Here is a 27181-nt window from a genome sequence, read left to right as displayed (position 1 = left end):
ACGCTTGTTGGGGAAAGTCTCAGATAAAGCCTTTGTGTTTGTATTGGTTACAGCGCTCGTGACTGTGTGTGTAGCTGATGGAAAGGATTATACTACCACAGAAGATCGCGGGCAAAGGAGTGACGTGCGGTGCCGTATGGGGGAGTGCATGAATAACAAAAATATGTCTCAGAATGACAAGAATGACTGCTCTATCAATGACGACTGCTTAACCTTCCACGTTTGCTGCAAAAACAAATGCGTAGAAAGCCGTGGGGATTGTTTAGAACAGACGTGCACTTCAGACACTGATTGCCAAAGAAACGAGACCTGCTGCACTGGTTTCTGTAAGCCTGGAAAGAACTCATCATGTGCTGATCGGAAAAACGGTATAAATCCTGATGTGGCCGTGATCATTATGTTATGTCTCATGTTTATTTCCTTCCTGTTCTTCTGCTATTGCGGCTGCCGAGAAAAAGTTTTAGATAATCGTCTGTGTTCTTCATTAAGATCCACAGAGGTAACTGTGAGCACGAGCTTATCTCGAAGCCTTGAATTCCCGTCTAATCAGAGATTCAATACTAACGGTCCGTCCTTTCCATCTCGAAAACTCAAAGTTCACTTTTATCTGCCCAGAATTTACAACCCACCGCCTGTCAGTTCAAAGAAACAAGACAAAGCCTTTAAACCTGCACCGCGAACTTGGTATGGTGCTACTTGTGAAACAGTCTAACCTTACCAATCACTGTGTCTTTTGAGCTCTAATATAAAAAAAACATGTTCTCTGAACTCGTCTCCCTAGAACTTAGAAATTAAGACAAGTAACTGTGCCGGAGATTATTATTTTCTTTATTCGGATAATCTTTGTACCGTATTAAGCGGTGCAATTATTACGAGAATTTTTTAATTCCCAGACTGGAGAAAAGAGATTTTCATCCCGGTGAATTTTCGTCAACCTAAGGCTGTTTTGTAAATTCGACTCTCTAACAATCAACGCTTTTTTTTTTGGTGAGGTGTTGATTTCTTTTAAAAATTTCAGGACAAAAAACATCCTGTCGTTGTTGCTGTATTTTTGTTTTACTCGAGTGACAGTATATAGAGAGAAGAAGTAAACTAGAGAATCAATTCAGCTAAGGGGATTCTAGATTCCTTGATTTTAAAATGTTATATTATATCTCGACTTTTTTTTATGTCAGTCATTAAGATGGAAATGTTAGTTTAGTAAAGGGATTTTATCCTACCGTGAAATCAGTTTTTTGAGTCTGGCTGTGGCGCGAAAAAAACCGCACGAAATGTTGTCCCGCGCTTAGGTACCAATATGGGGCTTGCGTGACTTCTCACGCCTCCTCCTAACGGGATAGCTTGCTCGCTGACTAATTTCAGGACAACTCGGATTAATATTAATCGGATTAATATTAATCCTAATGATTATTATAATCTAGTAATAGATTATTATAATCCAGTAATAGATTATTATAATCCAGTAATAGATTATTATAATCCAGTAATAGATTATTATAATCTATTACAGAGGTTTGAGCCGTGCCTTAAGCGATTACGATTAATATTAATCTGATAAATATAATCCCACATAGCTCAAATTTGTACAAGTCTCTCAATAAAGAAAATATTCTATTCTAACCACGACGAATTTGCTACTTGTGCTAGTAGTTTGTGAACAAAACTCTTAATCAAATTCAGTCAATAACCGCACTCCTTATTATACGTTATTATATTTTAGTAGCAGAAGTCGGCAGTTGTCTCAGCTCTGCTGGTAATACAGTTGCAACTGAATTTTTTGTAAAAACACATGCCCACCGCACGGATTCGCTGGCCCAGAGGCGCTTGTTCCTTTTCATTTACTTCTAGGCTCAACATCGCTACCAGCTCTTAACATATGCAAGTGAGCGTGTGACTGATGTGATCAGTTTTATGTGCCGTCAGTCCCTTGTTCAGCGTGTAATGTCTGCAGTTTGTCTGTCATAGCTCTGATCTGGATTATAATAAAGATTAATATTAATCCGGATGATTATTATTAATAATAATCTAATCCTTCCAATTTTTGCCGTGCCTTAATCTATTACTGGATTATAATAATCTATTGCTGGATTATAATAATGTATTATTGGATTATAATAATCTATTACCGGATTATAATAACCATATTATAATCTATTATTATTATAATCCACGGATTAATATTAATCCGAGTTGTCCTGTAATTTGGGACGGAAAGTGATCTGGCAAATCACGAGGGGGGAGTACTGACTCGTACCCAGCCTTCTCTTTGTCTTGGCTCTTGGCGCTGGTTAATTTTTTGGTTAGCCGTTTTATATAGTGCGCAAGGGGAACACGCGCGTGCGTCCTCTGAATTTCTCCCTTTGCCCTTATAAACCGGCACCTGATACACGGACCATCCCTTTCTTCGAGATGCCGGGAATAGTTACCCGGCACCGTCCCAAGCTGACCGAGTACAAATGATAAGAGACGGTGACTGGGGACGACTCAGGTGCGAGCATGTTACGTGGCTCCTTAGTTACGAGCAGTCAGTACGAAGGAAGTATCTTGGTGACGAACGTCTCTCTCCAGTTTCCTTTTCGGCTTGTTTGTTCTCGTAAATGCTCTTGGTTTTTAGCCCGTGAACAGGCTACTTGGTTTTTGGCCACCTCAGTTTTAAAAGCAGAGTAACACACAAACTGCGGCTACAAACATCAGAAATAACAAACGCATTGTATAACTTTTATAATATCATATTAAGGGTCACTTCTGAAGATGTAAGTTGAAGCATACGAAACGTCAAGTTAGATATTACAAAAGTCAGTTATACAATGCGTTTGTTATTTTTGATGTTTGTAACCGCAGTTTGTGTGCTATTCGTTTACTCCCTTTTCGGACCAGTTAAGCCTCGGGCCTGTCACGATTTTGCTTGTATCGTGCTGGAAAATTGCTTACTTGAATATCAAAAAGTTGCTACTTAAATTTCAAAAGTTGCTACTGAAATTTCTGCATATTTTTATATTAAGGTCAATTTACCACTTCATCCCCAGGGTGCTTTTCCCTGTCTCAAGAGAGGGGCTTAACTGGTCCGAAAAGGGAGAAAACGAACTGAAAAGGAAACTGGAGAGAGAAGTTCGTCACCAAGGTGGATACTGCACCACTGGCAAGTATAAAGGTCACGTCCTTCGTACTCTTTCGACTGCACGTATGCTCACACCTGACTCGTCCCCAGTCACACAGTCTCTTATCATTTGTACGTGGTCAGACAGTCACGCGGTCACGGAACGGTGGCGCGTAACTATTCCCGGCCGGCATCTCAACGAAGGGAATGGTCTGTGTATCAGGCATCGGTTTTTTGGAAAACCGATTTTGAGAAAAACAAAAGCCGACTGATTTGAAATCTAATAGATCAAATGCTCAGTTGGCAAAAATTATCATGTAACGGAAAAGTAACATCTAAACTTTGCGGTTAGGGGATCAGAAGGTCCATCAGTGGTCCATTGTTGCAATCAAGATTCTGTTCCACTCGTTAGGGTTTGGTATTATCAAAGTAATTCAAAATGTTGATAAAGGTCGTTAGAACCGCTTCCTTTACCCAAAGGGTAGAGAGACTACAAAAAAGGTATGGTGACCAATGCTGAGAACCATCAAATCCGCAAGAAAAACTGCCGCAAAGCAGGATTTTGTCTGCATAACTGAAGAAAGACTATAAAAGAATGACTAATAAGGAAGTTGAAGTTGACGTTTCTAGACTCACAACACAAAGAAGGACCTTCATTCCACAGGGACGCAGCGTTCAACGAAGAGGTGAGAGTAAGACCCTCGTCCAGGGTGGGAAGGGGAGAGGAGGGGAGGGGGGAAGGGTCAGCGGATCCTTGACATTCTAGTGGCCAGCGGTTTCTTCTTCAAAAAGTAAGAAGATAAGATGGCGATAGTGCGGAATTTCTTTTATGGTTTGCTGCAAATGAGGAGGCATTATGCCCGGTATGGTTTCAGTTATCTTTGACATTGACTAGTTGACTCATTTTTCTGTTACTTAGTTCATGTCATGCTTTCAGACTGGCAGAAATCGGGCGTTTTCAGGAACTTAAAACCAGCGGAAAATATGAACCTGGACAGGTAATAAACTTCAGCTTTCGTGACGACTTAACGGTACGATGACGATAGAGAGTTGAGAATTTTCACGCTGTGCGAAGGGAGGTGTAAAAATTCTAGGGAAAGGGACTAAATTAGTTGCCTAAACAACAGAATGCAGGGACTGACTTAGGAATCATCCCATATCATTAAAATTATGTACAAAAGCATCTATTGTTGAGCTCACATGTCACGTTCTTCAAAGCCCTCGGACAAAGTGGACGTGAATGTTCCTGAATCACGATTCTCCAGAAAATCTGAAGAAGAAAGAGAACAACACTTAATGGGCGAAAACTGATTTCTGGATTAAAAGATTCATCTTTTATGTGGCACAGCTGTGTGAATGGGTAGATAATAGGTATGGGATGAGGTTGCAGGAGTAGCCCCCTCTTTCATTGGAGGAGTCCAGGATTTTGGGTCACATGAGGCACAACTTTTATCTTTGTGAAAAATGTGTTTCATGAGATGAATACTGCAAGATCCTTAAACATTTGTTGCCCAGATTGGTTTGAATTTAGAAGCATGCACTTTTCTAATGACTTGAATTGTTCCTTTAATTTTTGCATAGCTGTTCCTTCACAGAATATTTGGTTACAGAGGCGTCATACTTTTCACGTGGACAGCAAGGGTGTATGATCGGGACAAGGAAACAAGAGAAAATGAAAAGTTAGTCACAGCAAAAGGCTTTAACCCATTTGTCCTTGGCACATTTTCCAACAATGGGCTATTGCATTTTATAACCGTACCCCCCCGCCCCCCCGGTTGAGGACTTACCTTTTCTTCTTACCCCTGATGAAGACTTATATAAAATATGGCTTTACCCCTGAAGACCTGGATCATACCCCTGAAGAATATGGGTTCACCCCTGAAGGATTTTGTGAAAATTAAGGCTTCAGCCCCAAAGAATTCCATATTTTTTTTTACTCTACACCTAAAGAAATCCTCATTTTTTTTTAACTTACCCCTGGAGAATTCCATGGTTCCTCAACCGGGGGGTGCGGATATTAAATGCAATAGCCCAATGCCATTTGAAACATGTCTGGTTAAAACCTGGCCGAGATGGATGACGCTGCCTCTTGTTCTTGATGATAAATATGTACTCTTGATGGTAAATACTTGTGCCTGCCCAAGCTTGGAAGGCTCAAGTGCTTATGTGCCAGGGCTGTGCTCTTGCTGGTTGGGGTGATAAGTGCAAAAAAGAAGGTCTCATAATTTCAGACCTGCAGCAGTTGGCATCTCCAGTTTATACATGTATGATAATTTATGTGTACCTTCAGGTCATTAATGCATGTTATTCTGTTAACAGGTCATTTGAAGAGAATGGATCTTTCAATCCTGGGAAAGAAATAAAAGCTGAAACACAGACTTATTACCAGGCACTAATCGATAACAGGGATTCTCCATTTATTGTAAGTTTCAGTTTCCTTTGTCATAAAACAATTATCCTTATTAATAATGGTAGTAGGACTGAGTGGAGTCCAGTTCCATCTTTAACCATACGATTGATTAATCAAAATTGGAAAACTGTCTACAGGGTGTTGGATTTGGTTAATTACGAATATGATTTTCGACCAAATTGAACGACATGAAGTTCTGTTACCAATGATTTATAATCATGACTAAAACAAAAGTTGTTATAGTTTAAACTTTTCTTTAAATTAATACACAAGATCTTCTGAGAGTTTTTTGCTACATGAGAATAAAGAACCTATTTAACAGTTTGGGATAAATTATAGGCTAGTAGGTATTGTGAAGTAGGTACATGTACACAGGTCAGTGTGTTTCAATATGGGGTGGACACGACCCAAGGGCCAGCTAAGGATCAGCAGTTATGTCATCTTTATGCTATTTTTTTTTATTTCAGAGAGCTCAACCTGAGATTGTAACATTTCTTGGGTATGAAAGTGACAATGCGCTCTACTCAATTCCAGGCAAGCACATAGTTAAATCTGTTTCTCTTTAACAATTTCAGAAACTGTAACTTGAACCGAAATGTACAGAATGGATCTAAAACTGCCAGTCATACATTTACTTATATATCCATCAACATGACCTTAAAATTACTGGTAATGTTGGTGAAAGTGCTGGTTTGTAGAAGTGTACCTGTAGGCTCCTCCCTGTGTAACTAATTCTTATGTTACTGTATTTTAGGTCTGGACTACATATCTCAAGAAGATGTTCTTCCATACACAGTTTCAGATGCATTTTCTCGTCCGATTCATCATGAGCTCTTTGACAGATTCTTGTATCCTGAACCAGGGAAAGGTATTAAAAATACCAATAATGAAATAAATATTACCTTTTAATTCCAGCACTGACTACAGTCACTGACGTCAAAGATGGTGTAAAAAGAAAATTATTCACGATTGTCTCCATGCAAGACAGTGGTGCATTAGGTTATCTTTTGCTGCTTTTTATGCAAAAATATTCATAAAACAGCTATGCAAAGACCAAACTGACCAGTCAGAGCATGCACTTTTGTTTTGTTATAGAAGTATTTTTTTTATGACAGGCATTCATTATTCATACTAAGTGTTCTGAAATACAAAGGTAGCCTCAAATGCAGACATTCCTTTGAACTGTCACACATTCCTCAAGGAGCAAAATGTTACAAAAGGCTACTGGAAACCTTGACTAATAGTGTGGTTTTGACTATAAATTTCTTTTGTCTACTGTCAACATTATGTTGGTAGTCTAGAAACAGGCCGGTTATTGCATATTGCATTAACTTCTGTCAAAAAGTGATATTTTTGTACGTCCACTGTACTAGTACCACCTTTCGCACCTCGTGAGGCTCTTCAAGCATGGCAGGAAAAGAACCACAAATGGTTGGAACTGACAGATGTGCACAGAGAAACACATTCTAATGTTAGGATCACTGTCATGCCGTTTTACATGGGAACTAAGGTGTGCAACTTTTTTCCGACCTCTGTTATTTTGTACTTATCAGTGGAAAGTATTTAGACATGTTTACCAGGTCTCCTTGAACTTGTGTGTATTTAGCCACAAAAATACTGTGAATGAAGAAATAACTGAACATATAAACAAATAGATTTGTGAAAAAATACATATTATTATAATAAATTGAACTGAAGGAACGCCTGAAGAAAATTTTTCTTTAACAGATTCACTTTAAAATGCACTGCTAAAAACTAGGAATTCTTGGCTATTTTTTAAATTTTTTTTTTCAGTTTCACCGACATGATTCTGTAGATTTAGAAAAAAAAAGAAAATGAGAAAAAAACAGATGACTTAAGGGAAAATGCCGACTGCAACTATAACACCTTATCTTTAGAAGAACTGACTGATTTTGTCATACTTTCAGAACAACCTCTCATCCCAGGACTACTGGGTGAGTATTTATATTTCCTGTGTTATACATAACCTCAAGTTTCTTTGAATGCTTAAAGGGTTGATGATTTTGATTTTATCACCTCCAAATAGCAGCTCTTCTACCATATTCCAACTTTGGTCCCAGGGTTCTGTCCTACCCATCCCTGTCAAGTCAAGATTGACCATCAAGATTGACCATATTCAGCGTGCAAAGAAAGTAGTGTACGATAGCCCGGGGCTAGTGGATTTTGCTATTGGGCTAGTGAATTCTGTTTTTAACTTGCCTGACAGGCAAGTGATGTTTTTTGAAAAATTCGAATAACAGAAGAACTGTGAAGTCAATTCTTCCCGCCAAAAAGCTTTCGGGGCTAGTTGTAATGACGTCTGGGCTAGTAAATGCTAGCTTCAGCTTGCCCGAATGGCAAGCTGTAAAAATGATTTTCTTTGCACCCTGCATATTCCTGATCAAACTGGAATTTGAAAATTTTGGTTTTTGAGTAGAGGAGAAAAATGTCTTGGAGCAAAGAGTACAAACAAATAGATGAATAAACTCATTGGCATCACTGCCATTATTAGCACTCATTCATCCCCAGTCCACACTGGAGGAATGTGAGTGATGAAAAAGTAACTTTGCCACCCTTTATACCCATATTATAGAGGGACACCAAAAAATTCCCCTCCTTATTTCAGGTAGCCTGTGTGGAAGGCGTTCTAAAGGGAAGAGAAAGGCAATCTGGTGCATGGGAGAAGGGAGGAACCTTCCCTCTTCCTTGCACACCATTCGCTCTTCTCGCGAGTCTGAAATCCCCTTGTCCTTCCCCTCGGAATGCCTGCCACGCATGGTATATTTGAGGCTTTAGAGTTTCAACAACAGTAAGTTGGTTGTCACCTTGCCTTTCTTAAAGACCCAGATAACAACGACTGTGTATGAGACTATAGAACCGAGTTAGTGGCCTTAAAGTTCAGTTAGAATAAAGACCTGCTAATAGGCTGGAATGCAGCTTATTTTATTTGCTGACTAATTATTACACTTCTCACAAGATTAGATGTTATTGTTTCAGTGGCGATACTGCATCAGAATTGAGAATCTTGGACAGGAAATTGTTCAACTTCGAGAAAGACACTGGAGAATATTTAGTCTGTCGGGCACACTGGAGACTGTCAGAGGGAGGGGTGTGGTGGGACAGGTAAGGCTTTTTGGTGAAAAACGACGCCTGAAGAAAATACACAATCTTTCTTTCCAATCTTTCTTACCGCGAGGATCATTTCCACTTTCATATCTTTATCCGCAGTTCAAAATATGAGTCATTTCATATATTTCCGCTTACTTTCCTCTGCCAAGAAGGGTTTACAGTCATCTCGCCACCATCCAACTCGCCACCAAGAAGTCAACTCGCTGCCAACCAGCTCGCCACCAGCTGTTAAGTCTGCGTAGTTTGGAAGATTGGGAGCAACAAGCCAAGCACCCCGGGCATAACAATCCACTGGTCGACGGGGGTTATCGTTTAAGATCTTGTCTTATCTTAGGCGAGTAGACTGTTTTTTAGTGGCGAGTTAGAGTTTACTTCTTAGTGGCGATTTCGTTGGTTGCGAGATGGTTTGGTGGCGAGGTGACCGGTTATCGTCCAAAAGACGCCCTAGGAACAGGTCTGAATTTTCGAAAATTTTCTCTTAAGGTAGAAATCATCGTTGCCTTGCTTTCTATTTCTGAGATCCGTATTGAAGGTAGATTTGTCTTCTCCATTTTTTCCGAACACAACTAACAAGCTCTTAACAAAAGGTAGGAAAGTTAAAACTGTGACGCAAATGACATGTGGCTGTTTAAAGATTAAGGTATCTCGGAAAGCCGATTAAAGTTGAAAATAACTCAGACGTTTCGGGAATACTGTCCCTTTTTCTGTGAGGTTTTAAACAGCAAAAAAAGGGTTAACGTTAGAAAATGATTTCTCTGCTCACGATTATCTAAAACAAGGCTGAAAATAAGTTACTGACGCCGTTTTGTGACTTATATAGGAACCTGTCTTGTCACCAGAGCAACCAGCTTTCCAATATAGCAGTCACGTGTCATTACAGGCACCCAGCGGAAACATGTGGTGAGTAAAGAGTAAGAAAAAACATTGAACCCGTGCCGCACGGTATACTGTCAGTATTTGTATGTTATAAGTGACTTAGCCTGTACACAGACCCTCTATTTTCTCTTTAGAGATCGTCGCGCGCGCGCATATCACTAGAGACCTTTATATATATTCTAGAACGAGGACGAAATTCGACTTAAAGTTTAAGTCGTGTATTTTCAAAAAAAATATACACCTCAGAAAGCTTCATTGAACTTTTTTGCCCCAGAAAAGTTGGCAATACTGTATTATTCTGATTGAAGCACGTTAAGCCGTCTCCTGATCCTAAAATTATAAAACTTCTAACATTTGATAACTTGTTTCCGCCACTATGACATTCTCGCTAAGGCCTGATTTCCACTGTTGTGTAATTTTTGCGTGGGAACCCGTGTAAAATTTACGTACGTAAATTAAATTGAGGCAATGTCTGAAAGGACACGCGTAAACGTGAAAGTTGAGCGAGGTTCAGCTTTTAGGTGTACGCGTGACCCGCCATACTGTTCTATTTTACTTTCGCGCATAAAAATTTCGTGCGTGCGCACGTAAAAATTACGCGGTAGTGGAAATAAACCCTAAAACTCGTAGTAGAATGACGACGGCTACCACTTTTTCCCGCTAAAATGACGCTGGTTCAAGTGCTCACACTACGTAAAGGTCTCTAATATAAAACCGCCGGGGATTTATTGACTGCAAGCTCAAGGAGGTGGGGGTGGTTAAAGGAAAAAGGAGTTTTTTTTCTGTTTTTCTGGCGCTTCGCGCTCGTTCTCACACGCTGTCAAATTCTTTAAAAAATAAAAAAAAGAAAGGAAAACGTCCCTGGACAGGCTATAAGTGACTTGGTTTGGAAACACTATTCCACTGTAATGTCATACATTTACGAAGGAGAAACAATACTTACTATTCATCTGTACGACAGATTTCGTGATGATGGTTGCTTGTTATTCTTGTTAATACTTATTATTTTAGCTCAGGTTTGACTAAAAAATGGTGGAACTCGCTATGACAGCCCCTTTAAGTAGCCTGCAGGCACTGTCTTATTTTAGTGGAATGACAGGCGAGAAGCGGGTTTTTGCTGTATTATCCTTCTTATCGTTTTTCTTTTAGGGGGAAATTCCGATTTGAGCGCTCAGATGGCAGTATGTTTGAAACTCCAATTCCTCCCTTCGCATTGGACAGCAGAAAAGAAGATACACCGGAACCATCGAGAACCACTTGAAAAAGACACACGAATCATTTAAAGAATTGCCGTAGGCTTACATTGAAGTCTTCACTACCACAACCTCGTGATAAGTCTGCGTGATGGGCCCTCGAATACACCTTTTTAGCTTGTATGTTTTTTTCCATTTCAGACCACGTGATAGTGACCCAGAGAACTCTTTCTATCAAATATCGTCCTATGCCAGGAGCCCATGGGCTCCTTCCTAGGCACGTGGAAGCAAGCGTATGTGCATTTATAATTTACGAAAATCAAAAGGCAAATTCCCTGTAGAACATCACGTGGTCCGAATTTGGTAACCAAACATACAAGCTTAAAATGTGTTTTTGGAGTTAAGGGAGAAATTGAGCGTGCAAGAACGCGAAGAACGCTCGTGGGAGGAGTTGCTACTGTGGCTTTGTTATATCTCCCTTGCTAGGACCCTTGGGAGCCCTCGTCGTTCTCGCGCGATGCGATTTTCCCCCTCCCTACTCCTTTTGGTTGCCTGTCACGCATAGGTCACCACGCGCGACGTAGTTCCCGATACAGATTGTTTGCAGCATGGCCGCCTGCAAATGACAATGGATACGGACATGTGAAGCACTTATGGCCAAGGTGTCGGATAAAAAAGCAGTATAATGACAACGTAAATGAACTCTTGTAGGTGTTTCCTTTTTGCGCGCCCGAATTTTTTTTCTATACTGTATTTTCACATACATTTTTGACCCCATTTATTTGGAGAAAAGTTGTCCGGGTAGAAGCGTCACCTGCCCACCCGAGCAACCCTGAGCGAGCCAACTTTACTCATATCTCCTTACAAAACATGGCGAACCGTTTACACGAGAAAGAAACGTTGGCTCGGCTATAAGGGTGGAGCTGAAGTTAGGAGCACTAGCACTTTGTTAAGGCACTTTGTTAGGGCCTGTTTACATGGAAGTGGGGGACCTCAGGTAAGTGAGGTAACCCGCTTAGGTGGGGTAACCCGCCTGTCCATATAATCTCATTTAAATGTGATCAAGTCTACTTGATAGGTGGGTGACCCTCCACATGTACATGTTACCTCACCTATCTGGGGTCCCCAGCTCCATATAAACAGGCCCTTACAGCGTCAGCTTTGCCATCTACATAAATCAGTCTTATGTTTACTGATAACAAGGCAACCCTTGGACGACAAGTCGGAGATAATTTATCATTTCTAACCCCCACTTTTTTTAGTTATCTTTATAAGAACTTTCATTTTTCGTTCCAGATTGCTCAGTCGATCGATATTTCCATTTATAAATTGTGAATACATAGTGTATATATTATTTGTAGGTGGACGTTACTTTCTCCAAAAACGAAGTAACCATTCATATAAAAAAACATTCCTATATAAAGAACCAATAATGACTGAATAAAAATGTTGTTTATACTGTAGTAATTTCGTATTGTAGGAGGTGTTCCCTATATAGTCTAATTGCCTACAGAATCAATATCATCATCTGCAGTGTATTTGCTTTGGTTCAGTCTTAAGTAACCTTTCTGTCCTGTTTCCCGCGTGGTGGAAAAGAATCTGATGATTTCTGACGTCAAAATGTTTAAACCTCAAGTGGAACCACGAGTCGTGGGCGAGTGGTTTTGATTGTAAGTGACAATTAGGCTCCAGTTGTTCAAAGGTTGGATAGTGTCATTCACCAGATAAATCACTATCCAGTGGATAAGTATTAGGGAAACCAATTGCGCTGCTGTCAGTGCATAGAGAGTTATCTGGTGCATAGCTCTAACCACTGCCTCGTACCCAGACGTCTCTCTCTCTCTCGATGAAAATGTGCGCGCAAAGGAAGGCGGGAAGGAGACAACGGGGGAGACGGCGCTTCGCCTGCCGTCCAAACGCTTCCCATGGTTCCTTGCCGGGTTCATCACCAGACGCTCGCCTCTAGCTTGCGAAAAACGATCGAAGCGCCTGAGGAGGAGGCTGCGCTAACCACCTTTTTAACAACTTGGGCCAGTTGTTTATAAGTTGGGTAGTGCTATTCACCAGATACATGTACACCACTACCCAGTGGATAACTATCGGAAATACCACTATTGTTATTGGCTGGATACAGATTTATTCGGTGTAACCACCTTATGAATATCTGGGCGTTGCGAGTTCGCCTGGGTGCGAAACAGTGTGGCCACCCCCTCCCCTTCTTTGAAAAATCCTAGCTAATAGGCCCCTGTCTTGAAGTCATATCGTCGAACGTTTCGATCGTTCCACTTTATTACTAGAAGGTATAACAGTATCTTCTTAAGTATGGTCGAACAGTTCTTTGATGCTGCAAAAGTCATTTTTTCCGAACACCTACAAAATGTGGTAACACATACTTATATTGGGAAAATATATATAGACTTTCAAAAATAATAAAAAAAAACTGTCAACCTCTAAAATTCAAAAGTTTCTTTCAACTGCTAAAAACAAAAAAATAGTAATAATAATAATGAAAGTCTTTACTCCGCTTTGCAGTCGACCACTTCGTAGTCTGAAAACCTCGCTCCGGTCGCTTTACAGCCTTTCTCATTGCTGTGTAACTCTCGAGGTTGACAGACTTGTTGCAAGTCTTCACGAAAACGTAACTAAGCACATTCAAACTAGAGAGAGAACACTTGTCGCGAACACAAACACTCTTCTTCATCCATTTTTTAGACCTGACAGTTTTTGAATTCTTAATTAAGAGAGAGTAATTTTAGAAAGCATTGTGCGTGACAATCTAATACTGATGCGAAGTCATTAACTGTCTTAGGACGTGTAAAAAGGGTTACCAAAAGATTTTAAGCCGGAGAAATATCATATATCAAGGAATTTAGCAGGAATTAGCAGAAAAGAAAAAAAATTTATTGAAACGGGTTCTAATCTGATATAACTTTTAAACAAATTTTCTCTCCTGCTAAGAAAATCAAATGCGAGCATGCAAATCCCGCACGTATTGAAACTCAGCACTCCTGGTGCCTAATACAAGTAAGGACAAATAAAATACGAATCGTCTATCACTTTAAATATCGGAGTGCACATCTTTCAAAATCTTTTTAATTTAAAAGATCTTTTAAAAAACCCGTGCGCGTCGTAATTACTAGGCAACGCGTGGGAGCTGCAACTATTTTTGTGCGACCAAGGTTATATAAATTAAGAGCCTACGTTTATTTGTCAGCGCTTAAAAGCACCTTCAAGAAGTCGTTTGAGCGAAAATGTTGTGTTATAATAATGGCTCTTTAACACCAAGAAAGAGCAGTAAACTGCTAATGACGTCATCGCAGTCGAATAGCAGCAAGGCTTTTCGTGGGAGTGAAATTTTTTCAGTGAGCGTCTTGCTGTCTAGGTGAAAAGTTAAAGCGCGAAAATTTATGAAGATGCTTTGTGGCAATAAATGGATAGGGTACTAATGGTACGTGGGCATTGCTTAGTGCGCGGCGTGCGCAGCGAACTGTCTCTCAGTTACGTAGCCGCGTAACTGCTATTTTTAGCACGATTGTACCTCTCTACCAAATATGGCAAGTGTGTCCAAACATAGAACAAGCGGCTTTCCCTCTTGTTGGGCACTAAGGGCTCTTTGCGCATGCACCAGGTTAGTTTACTCACAACACTCAACATGGATTCGGAATTTTATAGAATCGTTATCGCAATTATTAGTATGCGTCGGGCTTATTAGCGTTAAAACATCCACGAGCTATATTGTATCTATTGACCAGTTTCTTTCCAACGCTTTATACGCGTTATTTCGTGGAGGAAATGCACGAAGACGCGATCAGGTTTTGGGAACCCTTTTTGCGGCAACAGAGGTGTCTTTTTTGCAAAGATCTTTGCAAGTGAAGTGAAGAGATTGTTTTGTGGTGTAATATTGCTGCGGCAAAAATGCCATCTTCTAACATCCCAGTCCCAGAGAGAGATACGGGGAACTCTCCATCCCGTAAAAGCAACGTGGAGGACTTACGAAGACACAACACCAAGCTGCGGTCGGATTTGGAAGCCGAGCGGGCGAAAGTTCGGCAAGTTTTGCGGGATAAATCTGCAGAGTTAAAGAGAATTCAAGAGAACTTTGAGAAGGAAAAGCAGAAAGCGGTAGAACTTACTACAAAGCGGTTAATGAACGAGCATGCTGCAGAGATAAGGAGAGCGCGAGAAAGTGCTGTCAAGGAGAAAGATAACGAACTCAGACAAGTGGTGAAATTTAAAGAAGAAGAGGTCAAGACTATGAAACAGCAAATTGCAGAGGAGAAGGAGAAAAATCGGAGCGCTGAAGAAGAGTTGAGAAGAGTCTTAGTGGATAAGGGTAAGGAAGGAGAGGATCGTTCGGAAATTGAACGAAAATTACGAAGCGAAATTGCTCTGCTTAGGGACCAAAAACAAAAAGCGGACGAAATGTATCGTTTGAAAGCTGCAGACGACAACGAGAAGGCCGAAATTATACGACGCTTAAAAGCCGAGCATGATGTGGAGCTTCAGAAATTTCTAAAGGACTCGAAACGCGAATCAGTCCATAGTTTGCAGCAAAGGAGGTTAACTGAAAGAGCTTTGGAGGAAAAGGCCCACGAACTCGCGTTCAAGGATCACTTAGCAAGGAAACTAGAAGCTGAGAAAGATGATCTACAGAGAAGGTTATCACACTCAGGCGATTCGGAAACTTTACGAAGGTCAAGTCTACGAACGGATGAACGATTGGATGAGAGTGTAAGTAAAATTTTAATTTCAGAATTTAGAGGCTAAGTAAGAGAATACAACCCTTTAAAACCTTTAAAACTAGGTTATCTTTTGTCAGTTTTGGAGTGGATTTTAATCGCTTAATTAAAATTATGCTTTCCTTCTACTCTATCGGCAAAGTGTAAATTAAAATCCATACAAATTTCAGTTGTCCCTGTCTTAACAATATTATAGAAATAAGCTTATTCTTTTTCGGCCAGATTTTAATAATATTTATGTCTGGGGATCAGTACTGGTGGTGTAGTTAAGCTCGTGATATGTAATACATTGTTTTTCCTTCCGTTAGCGATGTATCAATATAGCCGTAGTAAACATGTATTTTCTCATTGTGCAAATGGGATTAGAGAGGGTCGTCGATTGATAGGAAGATGGCAGTGTAGCGTGAATAAAGTAGTTTATCGTGATCTTAAGTCGAATTTTTGTTATATCACTTTACAATAATCCTTGTTGGGCTCTGAATATAATCGATCCTGCTCAAAGCAACTCTCTCCAGCTTCTATGATTACTCTGTGGATTTCGGGTTTCTTGTTTTGGTCTTTCAAATTCCTTTGAGACAAGCTTGTGAAATGACCAGTTTGGTTAAATTTTTATCTCCTGTCAAAAAAATGCACGAAGCACACAGTTGAGAGAGGTTTGAGAAAAATTTCATATTTCCAAAGATAACTTGATACATGTAAATTTAAAAATCCATTAGTACAAGATTTCTAAAACTTTTCTAGCCTTAAGATTTGTTTACAAAGTGTGCTAACATGCATGAGCTAAAATTAAAGTGCATTGTTTCAGCAAGATCTATTTGCTTAATTGTAGTAATAAAAAACTTAAATTTTTCGTGTAAAAATTCACCAGATTTATTTGGTACAATGTACATGTACCATTATGAGAACTCTAAATTTTTTAATGACGCTTCATCAATTACGGCTAATGACAGGCTAAGAACTAATGTGTACAGTGTAGTGCACTGATGCAATTTTGACAGTAATTTGAATGCTTTTGATTAACTTGTCTTTTTTTCTCTCACGAATCAGTAATATCATAATCAAAATTAGATCTTGTGTTTCAATATCATCACCTTACAATAATTTTCTCCAGGCTGTTATCCAGTATTTTCTGGCATGAATGCCTAAAATGATTATATTCCTCTATTAAATCTTAAATTGAATATGAATTATACATTTGCCATTAAACCTACATGTAGCTGTTTCGTAGTTTCCAGTCAAATGTGTTAAAATCAGTACACTTTTAAGAAAATTGTCTATTCATTGAGGTGTAATCTGGCACCCTTTTTTGGATGGCTGTTTAGTAATGAGCCTACCAAAGCTGAAAAGAATAAATATCAAGAACCAATTCAACTTACATGACTGATAGCTAGATTCTTGTAGCGTCAATGTGGAGCCCCTCAAGCGAGGGCATGTTATTACAGTTTCTATATATGTTTCCTGTCCATTATCTATGGTATATTATGTAATGAGATAGATACTATGTTGTGACACACTGCGACAAGTGACAACATACCAAATGTCCATAAAAAACCACATGTTTGCAAGGCAACACCATTCACCACGGCATTCTCGTTGTAAAGTGACTTCTAAACTGAATGTGCACATTTTCAAAAATATGAGACAAGTATTCTAGCAGATGAGGTTGGTTCAGTGGCCACAGACAAAGTTTTGACATTTTACAGTTATGGCTCCGGTATTGTTGAAAAATGACAGGAAACTTCTTGCCAAGATTTAGCATGCAAATGTCATTAATATCATGTAAGTTTCCATATACTGTAAAAACCTAAAAAGTTCATCCAAGTGTTTTATTTTTCTTAACTGACTTATTTTTGCATGGCTTTAACGGTTTAATTGAGTTTTGTTTGGATCTTTCTTTGACTTACAGCCTCTTGCAAAAAAGGACAAAGAAAGAGAACTGAAAAAGAGAAATGCTGAACTGCAATCAAAGGTGGAAAGCTTGGAGAAGAAGTGTGCAGTATTAGAGGTAATAGCATCACTGGCATGCTTTGCACCAGTTTGTATATTTGGAAATTACAGATTGGTGAATTGAGACTTGTGAGACTCAAACTTTGTGAAAATTTACTGCCTTGAAATATCATTGTAACACAGCATGGAAAGAGATTGATGCTTCTTGGTGTTACATGTATTTTCTTTTTTCTTATTCTTAAGTTTTTAAACAGGTTGAAGTGCTTTTGATTGAGTATAATAATAATAATAATAATAATAATGTTTATTTCTTATATTGCGCAGTCTAGCATGCGATAAAGATATGATCGAGTGCGCATTACAACACTAAAATCTTAAAGTGATAAATGGCTAGTCCAAATAATGATTATGACTCAGGTAACTAATAGGCTGTATTGTTTTAGTGTATGTAGTTTTTGTCATCCCTGAACAATTTGAAATTTTTGTGACTTTTCTTGAAGGCTGAAATTATCAGGGGTCAACTGCACTGAATTTCGATTTCATAGACCTTTCCTGCTTTCTTGTGCACAAAGGCACTATCTCAAAGCTTGGGTGGACAAAAGTACAATATTCAGTGATTTGTATGAAATTGTCTACCTGACCCTCAACCTCATTTCTTTGCGTTTGTCCACTGGAGTGGAACATGGGAAAGGTCTATTGTCTCTCCCACCCCTACCTAAGAACACCAGAGTTAACATATCATGAAGCATTAATTTCTTTTGTAACTGTCTCCTTATAAAAAGTACAATTATACGTCATGTTGCTGAGATCTTCATAAACACTACAGTAATTTTATGATGTGCTCTTTCATTACTGAACGTCTTGAAAAGGGAACATGTTGTTTCATTTATTTAAGGAATGCATTACATGTGCAGTTGTTCTTTTTTGTGCAGAAAGAGGCTTCAAAGAGTGGAAACTTAAAAGTGACTTTTATGGCTGAGGAAAAAATAAAGAAGCTTAAGAAGAGGAATTCAGAACTTGTGTCCATAGCTCGCCAGCTTGAAGATAAGGCAAAGAAACTACAGGAAGAAAAAGTAACTGCACAGGTATGTTGCTCACTCTTTAAATATTGCCTAAGATATTAGTGGAAAAAGACATGAAATGTAAGATTGATGTGAGTAGAATTCTTTTCTTTGAAGGGGCATATTCCATATAGGCTTGTATTACTATTACTAATCTTTATAACATTTTTATTTTTTATACAATTCCTTTTATGATGTGATATTTTTCCTTTTTATATTGTAGATTTCAATTCAATTTTTTTTGTAGTATATTATAGTTTTTCATTTTTTATATTGTAGTTTCTAACAGGTGAAGAGCCACTAGGTGGATACACTGTTAATAAACCATTATTATTATTATTATTACTAGAGGCGACTTTTTTATCAGAGTTTTGAAAGGCAATGTTTTGTCATTTCTTTTCGCTGATGAAGCTTCTGCAATAGATGCAAAAGCTCCAAATTAAAAAATAATAAAGCATCCAAAGAAAAGAATTTCACGCACTTTAATCATCTAAAATGTCTTTCCTTGTAAGCTTTAACTGTTGTCAAGAACCTTTTTGACCCTCTGTAACTTTGACGTGAGAGAACAATGAAAGCTGAACCTCCATTTACAGTGATGGAAAAATGGGTCACTGCAAACAGAATTGTTATTGACAGTTGTACAACTTTGACCATTAGATTTTATGATTCTAAACATCATCATCATCATTATTATAATCATCATCCCTGCCATGAATAGGGTCTGAAATTGCGACCAGCTGGTTGCCCATGTGCCTAGAAATTGAGGGCTGGTGACCAAAAATTCATGGCTAGTTGCCAGTAAACTAAAAAGTTTGGTACAGCAGTTTGAGAATCAGAGGATTTTTCGTATTTGTTCAAACTCAACTTATGTTTTTATCCTGCCAACATCACACAACAGTTAATTGTTGCATTGTTTTAGAATGCTTAGAATGGTTGAATGGCTGTTTTCGTGGCCACCATATTGTTCACAGCGGTTACCTCTGACTGATATAAGCTTGAGTGTATTTTATACACACTCGCTTTTCTGCTCGACATAAAGATTTATTAAAATCACTTTTCCTGGTGCTTTGCAAACTGTGCAAAGTTTCCTTCAGTTTGGTGACAAAGAAGCTGCTAAAGATTTTTCATAGGGTAGATTTATCATGGCTTTCAGAGGTGAAAGAAGTTGATCTTGTCAAGTTAAGAAAAGAAGAGCGGTAACACGATGGCTTCCGTGTTTAAGAAACAGAATGTGACTCGTTTTTCCATCACTGTTGTGGAAGAAAAGAAAGTTATTAAATGAAGAACGAACAGAGGAGCAGAGGAACTGCTGGTTATATTTACCTTTACGGCCTAAGAACAAATTCCTTTTTCTCTTCGAAAAGCAATCATCTTGAAACAAAAGCGAAAGTACAAGGTTACGCCATCACCTGGAAGTAGGTCTGTTTTTACATGAGCATGAAATGTCCAAACCATTCTTTCTTTGTCATGTCATGAAGAAAAAAGAAAAAATAGCCATCTGCTAGTTGAAAATTTTTATCAGTATCAAATATTTAATTTTTGGACCCTGATCAATGGGACCTCCACCATAATAATAATAATAATAATAATAATAATAATAATAATAATAATAATAATAATAATAATAATAATAATAATAATAATAATAATAATAATAATAATAATAATAATAATAATATTGTTTTATTTGTGTCAGAAAATAGGCATTATGTTAAACATTTTTGGACAGTATGCCAAATGCTTTGACTGGGTTTTTGAAAGTGTTCTAACCGATAATGAATGTTTGTCCCTTTAAAATGGATAACTGTCAGTGTCCATTTTGCCTATTACAGTCACATGTATCAAAATTGTTTTTCAGACAAAGCAGCGTGGGCTCTTACTTTGAGTAGCTAGGGGAATACTTAATGGCAGCCTTCTCCTTACCTTCTTTGTTATTTTATTTATCTAGAAATTAGCTGAAGAAAACAATTCAAATAATACTGCTGGCGTGGAGCATGTGAAGAAAATGTACGCCAGACAGAGAGCAAAGGATCTTGCTGAACATGCAAAGTCACTCATGTCCAAGGAAAAGGAACTGGAAGACTTGAAAAAGCAACTAGTATCACAACAGAATGACCAAGTCTTGCCGGTTAGTTTCACAAAAGATGTTGAAAAGAAATCTATTTACAGTGGAATCACAATTGTCTCAGACCCCAGGTTTTGGAAATCTCCCAAATGTCATTCATTTTATGCTGACTTGTTAACTTCTCAATATTTCAAATCAATGCTCTCTTTTTCCTGGGTAGGTTTGGAATATTAATTTTGATTCCATTGTACCTTGAGCATGATTTGCAAAGCCTGTGTAAAGCTCATGCAGTATAAAGGCTGGGGACAAATGTGATTGTTTTGAAATGTTTAGGGTGAAAATTTACATGTTACATCTGCGGTGATGACCTTTCATGATCGATTATAAATCTAATTTAATTCTACCAAATGTCCATTGTTCTGAGAAGATGTAACTGGTACTTATTGTGCCATGATAAGTCTTATGTAACTGAATGTTTCTTACCTCTTTTTAGCCCTATGGCCCTCTGAAATGTTGTTGAAAAATGCATTTGAAGCTAGTCAAGTGGTTTTGCGATTACTTTCTGATTGAAAGCTTAAAAGACAAGTGGTTTTGTGATCACTTTCTGATCAAAAAGAAGCAAACATGTACATTTACCCAAGACCTTGTTGCCATACAAGCTGAGCCTTAGACTGACGTTTTTTTGTGGCGTAATTACAGGTTTTAAAGTAACTGTTCAGGCATGTTCAGATGGCAAATTTCATTTCATTTCCCTTGATTTGTCTTTTTGCCTTCTCTCTTCTTTTGTTTCCCTGTTTTATTATGGGAACTTATTAGACTTTATTTGATAGGGAAATGTTTTGCAAAAACGCCTTGGATAGTAAATTTTTTTGAAAGAGGGACAAGTGGAGAGTGGAACAAGGTTTTTGTTGGAATGTTCTGGTTAAATGTACATGATATTTTGTGCTTTTCTTTAGCCTATTGAATTAACTGCATTTGTTTGGGTATGGTTTGAAAGATCTCTTCCCTTGCGCAGGCTTGGTGTCAAAAGTGTCGGTGACTTTTAAAATTGATGACGTCACAAGTGGTCCAAGGGATGTGGTTACACACAGGGTATTGCAAGTAGCTGAGATGTGAATTCATCTTGGAATCTTAACCTCTTATTTCATAAGCAAAACAATGCACTTTTTATAAGGACATCCATTATAATTATTGGCATCTCCTTTGAAGATTGTTGGATTTTAATATTTTGTCATTTTGAAACGATGTTTTCCCTTTTCATCTGGTGGTTAATATTGATTGCTGTTGAAAATATCATTCAGTTTCCTTAAGAGACCAGTATTGTTCAGTGTGGTAGCATCAGTCCAATATTGTATCCTGTGGTATTTTAAACATGTTACAAATACAACTGGTAGCAGGAAAAATAACATCTGGAATTTCGCTTCATGCATGGAAGATCAAAGTGTGACAATGGTTAATTTGCTAGGTGATATAACTCTGTGCTAAAGATAATCATTTCAGTGGCCAATAGGCATATTAGGTTATTTTTACACACAAACCAATTATCATGCAACTTGCCGGCCCATTGTGATCTAGTAATTATAGTTCAAAACAAGGGGAAGACATGTTAAAACATCGCAGGAGAGCTCGACAAAACAACCATGTTTTGTCTAAATCCAAGAGTGAGGTATAAATTGTTTTCTTCTTTAATCTCTTGATGATAAGTGAAGTAATCACAGTAATTTATTTTCCAAAAGGGAATTGACTTAATTTTCTTTGTCACAAAATGCAAATCGCTTTAAATGTATCTTATTAATTTTTTAAAATCAAATAAAAGGTTCATGTTAAGTGTATTTCGAGCATCCATTAAGGAGATTTGTTACCTCTAATTACACTGACGTTTCAGTTGTAAAAACTTAGTAATTATAACTTAACAGACATTATTCATACATGTATGTTTTCTTTTAAACTGCCAATATTAATACTATTCATGTAAGTGCTTCAGCAAAAGGGAACCTTAGGACTGTGAAAAATTTGTAAATTTTGTCACGGTTGAAAACTGCCTGCCATGTTCATATTAAGCTTTTACTTATACCTCAGGTTTTAGTACATGTACTTTGTCAAAGAAAAAATTATTTCAGTGAGACCCTTATCTAAGGTTATATTGAGTTGAATTGTATAGATAAACATTTCATCCAAAAAGTATCACTTAGGTTTGAATAAGTTTTCATTGATCTCTGTCACTTTCTGTGTCACCCACCTGACAACATAATTTATATTTTTGTTTCACAGAGAAAGGATACAGAGAATATGTGGATTTTTGATATATTTTTTATCAGATACAGTGACGTTTTTTGTTTTTGTTGTTGTTGGAGCATTACAGAAAACTGTAGAAAGTTTCCAACGTAGAAAAACAAAGTGATCTCTGTCCTGTGAAGATTAGAGTAATCTCTTTGTTGCCTATTTACTTTGTGAAGTAATTTACTTGTCTTGAATGAATGCCTACCCTCATTATTGAAGATTCCCTCCTTTCAAATGATTCTTGCTGCATTTATCCCACAACTTTTTACCACTAATTTACACTTCTGGCCTCAGTTGTTTATCAGGCTGATGGCGTTAGCCACACTGTTAGACTTGGGATAGCAGCTTTCAACCTTTTGGACAACTGGGACCAGATCTGTATAAATTAATCTACCCACTGCATGAACTCAGGAAACTGGTAATGTAGGAAACAAACTACCTGTAAAATGCTGCCTGGTTTCACATTAATTCATATTTCATGTCCTTTTTTAATCTTATGTTTGTAGAAAGAAAAAGTTGAAGAGCTTCAGACAATCATCAGACAGTCAGCTAAAGAAAGACTTTGGTTGGAGAGACAAGTTTCAAACAGCGATTTGTCTCGCTCACCCAGTCCGTTTATCTCATCTGGGGATTTTACAGCCGAGATGCGAATAAAGACAGAAAGACTTGACACTGTAGAAGCTGAGAATATAAAACTGAAATTGTCATTGGAAAACCTACAAAAATCAGAGAGAGAGAGCAAAAAATTGGTAAGGATGAGTTTACTGGTTAATTACATGGCAACTACATGTAATGGTAAAGAACCTGTGTCTATTTTAGTGAAACCACTGTCTATTGCATCTTGATTAATTTTTGCTTAGCTTCTTGGCAGGTTTGTCCTAAACTTAAGCATGCTTTGGATAGCTAGCTCTAACTTGTACTTGTAATTTGGAATCTGACTTACTGAAGTTATTCTGTTTAAGAGCTAGGAAGTTGTTATAGAGATCTCTTCTTGTGTTACTGGTGTTTACTCATTGGAGAGAAATACATTTCCTGAAGTTGTTTGGTAGCTTTTTTGTCACAGGACATTACTCATTTGTAGATCTAAGCTGTGGTCTTCGCAAGTAGTAATAATAATCACAACATTCATTCTCTTATGAAACACTCTCTGTCTTTAATCACTATCATCAATGTTGCACATAGGTGACCATTACTAGATTCTGTGTATGTACAATACCTAGTATGTTATTTAAACACTCACCCCCTTAATGAGTTTGCTGGTGGTGCCTTTTTTCATTAAATATTCATGACTAATAGACAAGCTGTTTGTTCAAATTGTGCATGTTTTAAAATGATAGTTTGGTTTGAGCGAAAAATAATGAAGGATGCAATCTTTGCAGGCAGATGATCTGAAAGAAAAGGAAAAGGAGAATGAGAAGCTCTTAAATGACTTGGAAGAAAAACAAACTAAGTGTTCTAAACTGGTAACTAAATTGCTTTCATGTTTTTTTCTTTAATTAGCTGCCTTCTCCCTTTTAGGGGAGATTCATTGTTATAAATTATTTTTGGCTGCTCCATTGTCAAGTATGAAGAATTCTTGTGAATGATGCAGTATTGATCTGAAATGACGGAGAAGCATTTGCCTTACCTGAATGACTTCATGTAACTACATGTTAATGTTGAAATTCATTTTAAACTGTTGTATTTTGATTCTGCCATTTAATCTCAAAATTTCTTGTAACAAAGCAGATAACAAAATACAGAAAAAGTACCACATGTGTAGTCAAGGTGAACTTGCTATGTCTTGCTGGAATGTTTTTCATTTCGTGAGTTCTTGTTCAAACTCAGCAAGCGGCAACCAAACAGTGTGATTATTAGATCCAAATATAGAATCAAGGAGGGAAGAGGCTTGATCCCCAGCACTTTAATTCTTGTGTGTTTATCCCTTTGTGTGATAAAAATGTATTATAGCACCATTGGTAACTGTTGATTTTAGTGGTGTATACGATTAATCCAATTCTCAATTAATCGTGATTATGACCGTTTGTTTCGATTCACGATTCTTTGCTTCCACATTTCGATTTTGGTTCGATTATTGCACACCTTTTTCAGGGTGTCCTTAGTGAGTTATTAGATCGTAATATCGGAACACAGAATGCTTTAAATTGTGCGTTTATGATTGACAAGCAAAGACGATAGCATTTCGTGCACCACTTTGTGTTGCCTGGTAAAAATGCTGTCCTTCAACCACCCTTGAGAATTTCCAAATAAGGCAAACTATGTGCGACAGGCTCTTTGTCAGGTTCTCAAACGTGGTAACGAACCAAGCGCCTGTGAATCCTCCTGTCCCTGCTACTATTCTCAAATTGAGGGTTTAGGGTTGCATGTTGTTTACATTATGCGTCATGTTATAAGCATTAAGAATCATTTACATAATCGAATCGAAATAATCGAAATTGAAATCAAATCGAACCGCAAGGAATATGAATCGTTACACCCCTAGTTGATTTAAAGTGTACTGTTTTGATGAAGTGGTTTTAAAATAATCGTCAAGTAGTTACATGTACCTGTTATTAGTTTAATTTTCATCTGAGTCTAGTTTTTAATTTGATCAGGGGGGAAGTGTAAGTGACTTCAAAATGTAGCCCTTGAATCTCTTTTAAAGTTACGTCTTCTTGACTGGCCCTTTGATCAAGAAATTTCTTGCAGTGCCAGAGGAATTCTAATGAGACGTGTGTGCCATATAATCGATATGAATGGGATTCTATAGAGGTGGGGTCAGTTAGATCAAGAAGTATTTATATGCAGAAGCTCTTAGTCACGGAGCTTTGGCTGTATGTATTATTAGTTTGATAGCAGTGAGCTGTCGTTTGACAATGTCTTCCATAACATTGGTCAGAGTTAAACTTTAAAAGAGAAAGGCCAGGTCATCTAGACTTCAAAAGTGAAGGTGATGTTTAATGGAACAAAAGCAATCATGAATGATGCAGTCAGAATCGCTACTTTTTTGCCTTCTTATCCATTCCACTGTCTCTCTTTGCATATATTTTTAACCAGGAACTTGAAAGGGAGAGGTTTGCAGCTAAGTGCACTATGCTCCAGAAAAAGAACACAGAGATGTCAAAGAAAATTTCAGAACTGGAAGAGGTAATTAGTTTAAATTTACAGGTGCAAGGTCACGCACAGTACAACTGTATTTTTGATTCTTACAAGTGACAGTGCAAAATGAAATTTGGGTTGGCGCAAGTACTTGCGGGTGTGGGTACTAGTGAAAATCACCCTTTTCTATAATTACAGCAATGCAACATCAAAGTGACTGGCAGAATGTCTAGTTTTGGTGACAAGGCTGACAAAATTGAATTCTACTTTTTTAGGTCGAAGAGGAAGTTGCCAATCTGAGAGAGAAACTGGAAGTGTCTGACATGAAAAACAGTCTTCTTTCAGAAGAATGCAACAAGATGAAAAGCCAGTTAGAAGGGCTGTTACATGTCAAGGAGGTGGGTATTTTTGTTTGTATTGCAGTAATAAGCAAACTCTATATTCTCTATATACAATTATTATTGTACCTTGTTATGAAAGATTAGGAATGGAGAGACAGAGTAGAGAAACAGTTGGAATGAATAATCAGCAATAATCTGATTTGGCTCTTGTATGATATGAAGAATATTATGCAGATCGGGGGTGGGGGGGAGCTGTAACATTTTACAAAACATTGTCTGTTCCTTGGCACTTTCAGAAATTGAAGGGATGTTTATTCAGCCATCTGTTTGTTGCTCCACGTCTACACAAGCATCATTTTCTATGACAAAATTTCCCTTTGATATTTTAAGAATTAAATGGATTTGCATCTCTGAGCTTGCCCTGTTGTTCTCTTTCTAGGATTTGAAGAAGATGGAGGAGAAGAAAAAAGTTATAGAAAAAGAGCACATGACAAGCATGGAAAAACTCAAAGAACGAGAAGAGGAAATAAGGCAGCTTCACAAGGTGACATAACATTAAAATAACAAGGCTTAAAAAAGTCCTGCATGTTCGTCAGGGACAAGTAGATATTTTTTGTGGGCAAGTAATATTTTATGCTGACTTGCTTGATGGGCATGGTCCAGGGAAGTAATCTTTTAACCCTTTAAGCCCCAGTATCAACATTATTACAAATTCTCCAAACTGATCTCCATACATTTCCTTAAAGAATCAGTTGAGAGAATTTGATAATAGATCAAGGCATTTTCTCTTGGGTGATTATATTCATAACGTATCTCTTGACAGTGCATGGATGTTGTTAGGAGAAAATTGATCTTGGTCACTATTGGGACTTAAAGGGTTAACTAAATCATAAACCTAGACAAGGATAAAAGTCCTGATAGCTGATAATGTTCTGATTACACACTCTACACTGCAGTCTCAGTTG

At 37.9% G+C, this 27181-nt stretch overlaps 2 protein-coding genes across 5 annotated transcripts in view; both read left to right on the top strand.

Annotated features, from left to right (window-relative positions):
* Positions 1 to 3883: 3883 nt before the first annotated feature.
* LOC140951953 (polymerase delta-interacting protein 2-like) lies at positions 3884 to 12168 on the top strand. Its single transcript, XM_073401339.1, has 11 exons — positions 3884 to 3960; positions 4035 to 4095; positions 4679 to 4776; positions 5417 to 5519; positions 5975 to 6041; positions 6262 to 6375; positions 6881 to 7017; positions 7436 to 7462; positions 8505 to 8630; positions 9457 to 9536; positions 10662 to 12168. The coding sequence occupies exons 1-11, from the start codon at positions 3902 to 3904 to the stop codon at positions 10771 to 10773; spliced, it is 984 nt and encodes a 327-aa protein (XP_073257440.1). The 5' UTR covers positions 3884 to 3901; the 3' UTR covers positions 10774 to 12168.
* Positions 12169 to 14325: 2157 nt separating this feature from the next.
* LOC140953026 (RIMS-binding protein 2-like) overlaps positions 14326 to 27181 on the top strand; it is a 29178-nt gene continuing 16322 nt past the window's right edge. For 2 of the 4 annotated variants that reach the window (XM_073402497.1, XM_073402498.1), the window contains exons 1-9: positions 14327 to 15436; positions 17351 to 17449; positions 18324 to 18476; positions 20401 to 20580; positions 23304 to 23546; positions 24177 to 24260; positions 25834 to 25923; positions 26151 to 26273; positions 26656 to 26760. In XM_073402497.1, the coding sequence (XP_073258598.1) occupies positions 14621 to 15436; positions 17351 to 17449; positions 18324 to 18476; positions 20401 to 20580; positions 23304 to 23546; positions 24177 to 24260; positions 25834 to 25923; positions 26151 to 26273; positions 26656 to 26760 (1893 nt within the window). In that variant the 5' untranslated portion in view covers positions 14327 to 14620. Of the gene's footprint in view, positions 15437 to 17350; positions 17450 to 18323; positions 18477 to 20400; positions 20581 to 21915; positions 22184 to 23303; positions 23547 to 24176; positions 24261 to 25833; positions 25924 to 26150; positions 26274 to 26655; positions 26761 to 27181 lie in introns of those variants that run through there. The other 2 variants (XR_012167435.1, XM_073402499.1) reach the window with 2 other exon arrangements.

This window comes from Porites lutea, chromosome 11, assembly GCF_958299795.1.
Source record: "Porites lutea chromosome 11, jaPorLute2.1, whole genome shotgun sequence".
NCBI classification, from domain to species: Eukaryota; Metazoa; Cnidaria; class Anthozoa; order Scleractinia; family Poritidae; genus Porites; species Porites lutea.
The sequence above is the reverse complement of the archived record's forward strand: the minus strand, read 5'-3'. Positions and strand labels throughout refer to the sequence as shown.

What these genes read in the sequence shown, in the direction of transcription:
- LOC140951953 (XM_073401339.1), top strand. Translation starts at nt 3,902, where the DNA reads ATGGCGATAGTGCGGAATTTCTTTTATGGTTTGCTGCAAATGAGGAGG. An exon ending in CGTTTTACATGGGAACTAAG is followed by an intron (nt 7,018 to 7,435) that starts GTGTGCAACTTT and finishes TCATACTTTCAG; the next exon opens with AACAACCTCTCATCCCAGGA. An exon ending in GCACCCAGCGGAAACATGTG is followed by an intron (nt 9,537 to 10,661) that starts GTGAGTAAAGAG and finishes TTTTTCTTTTAG; the next exon opens with GGGGAAATTCCGATTTGAGC.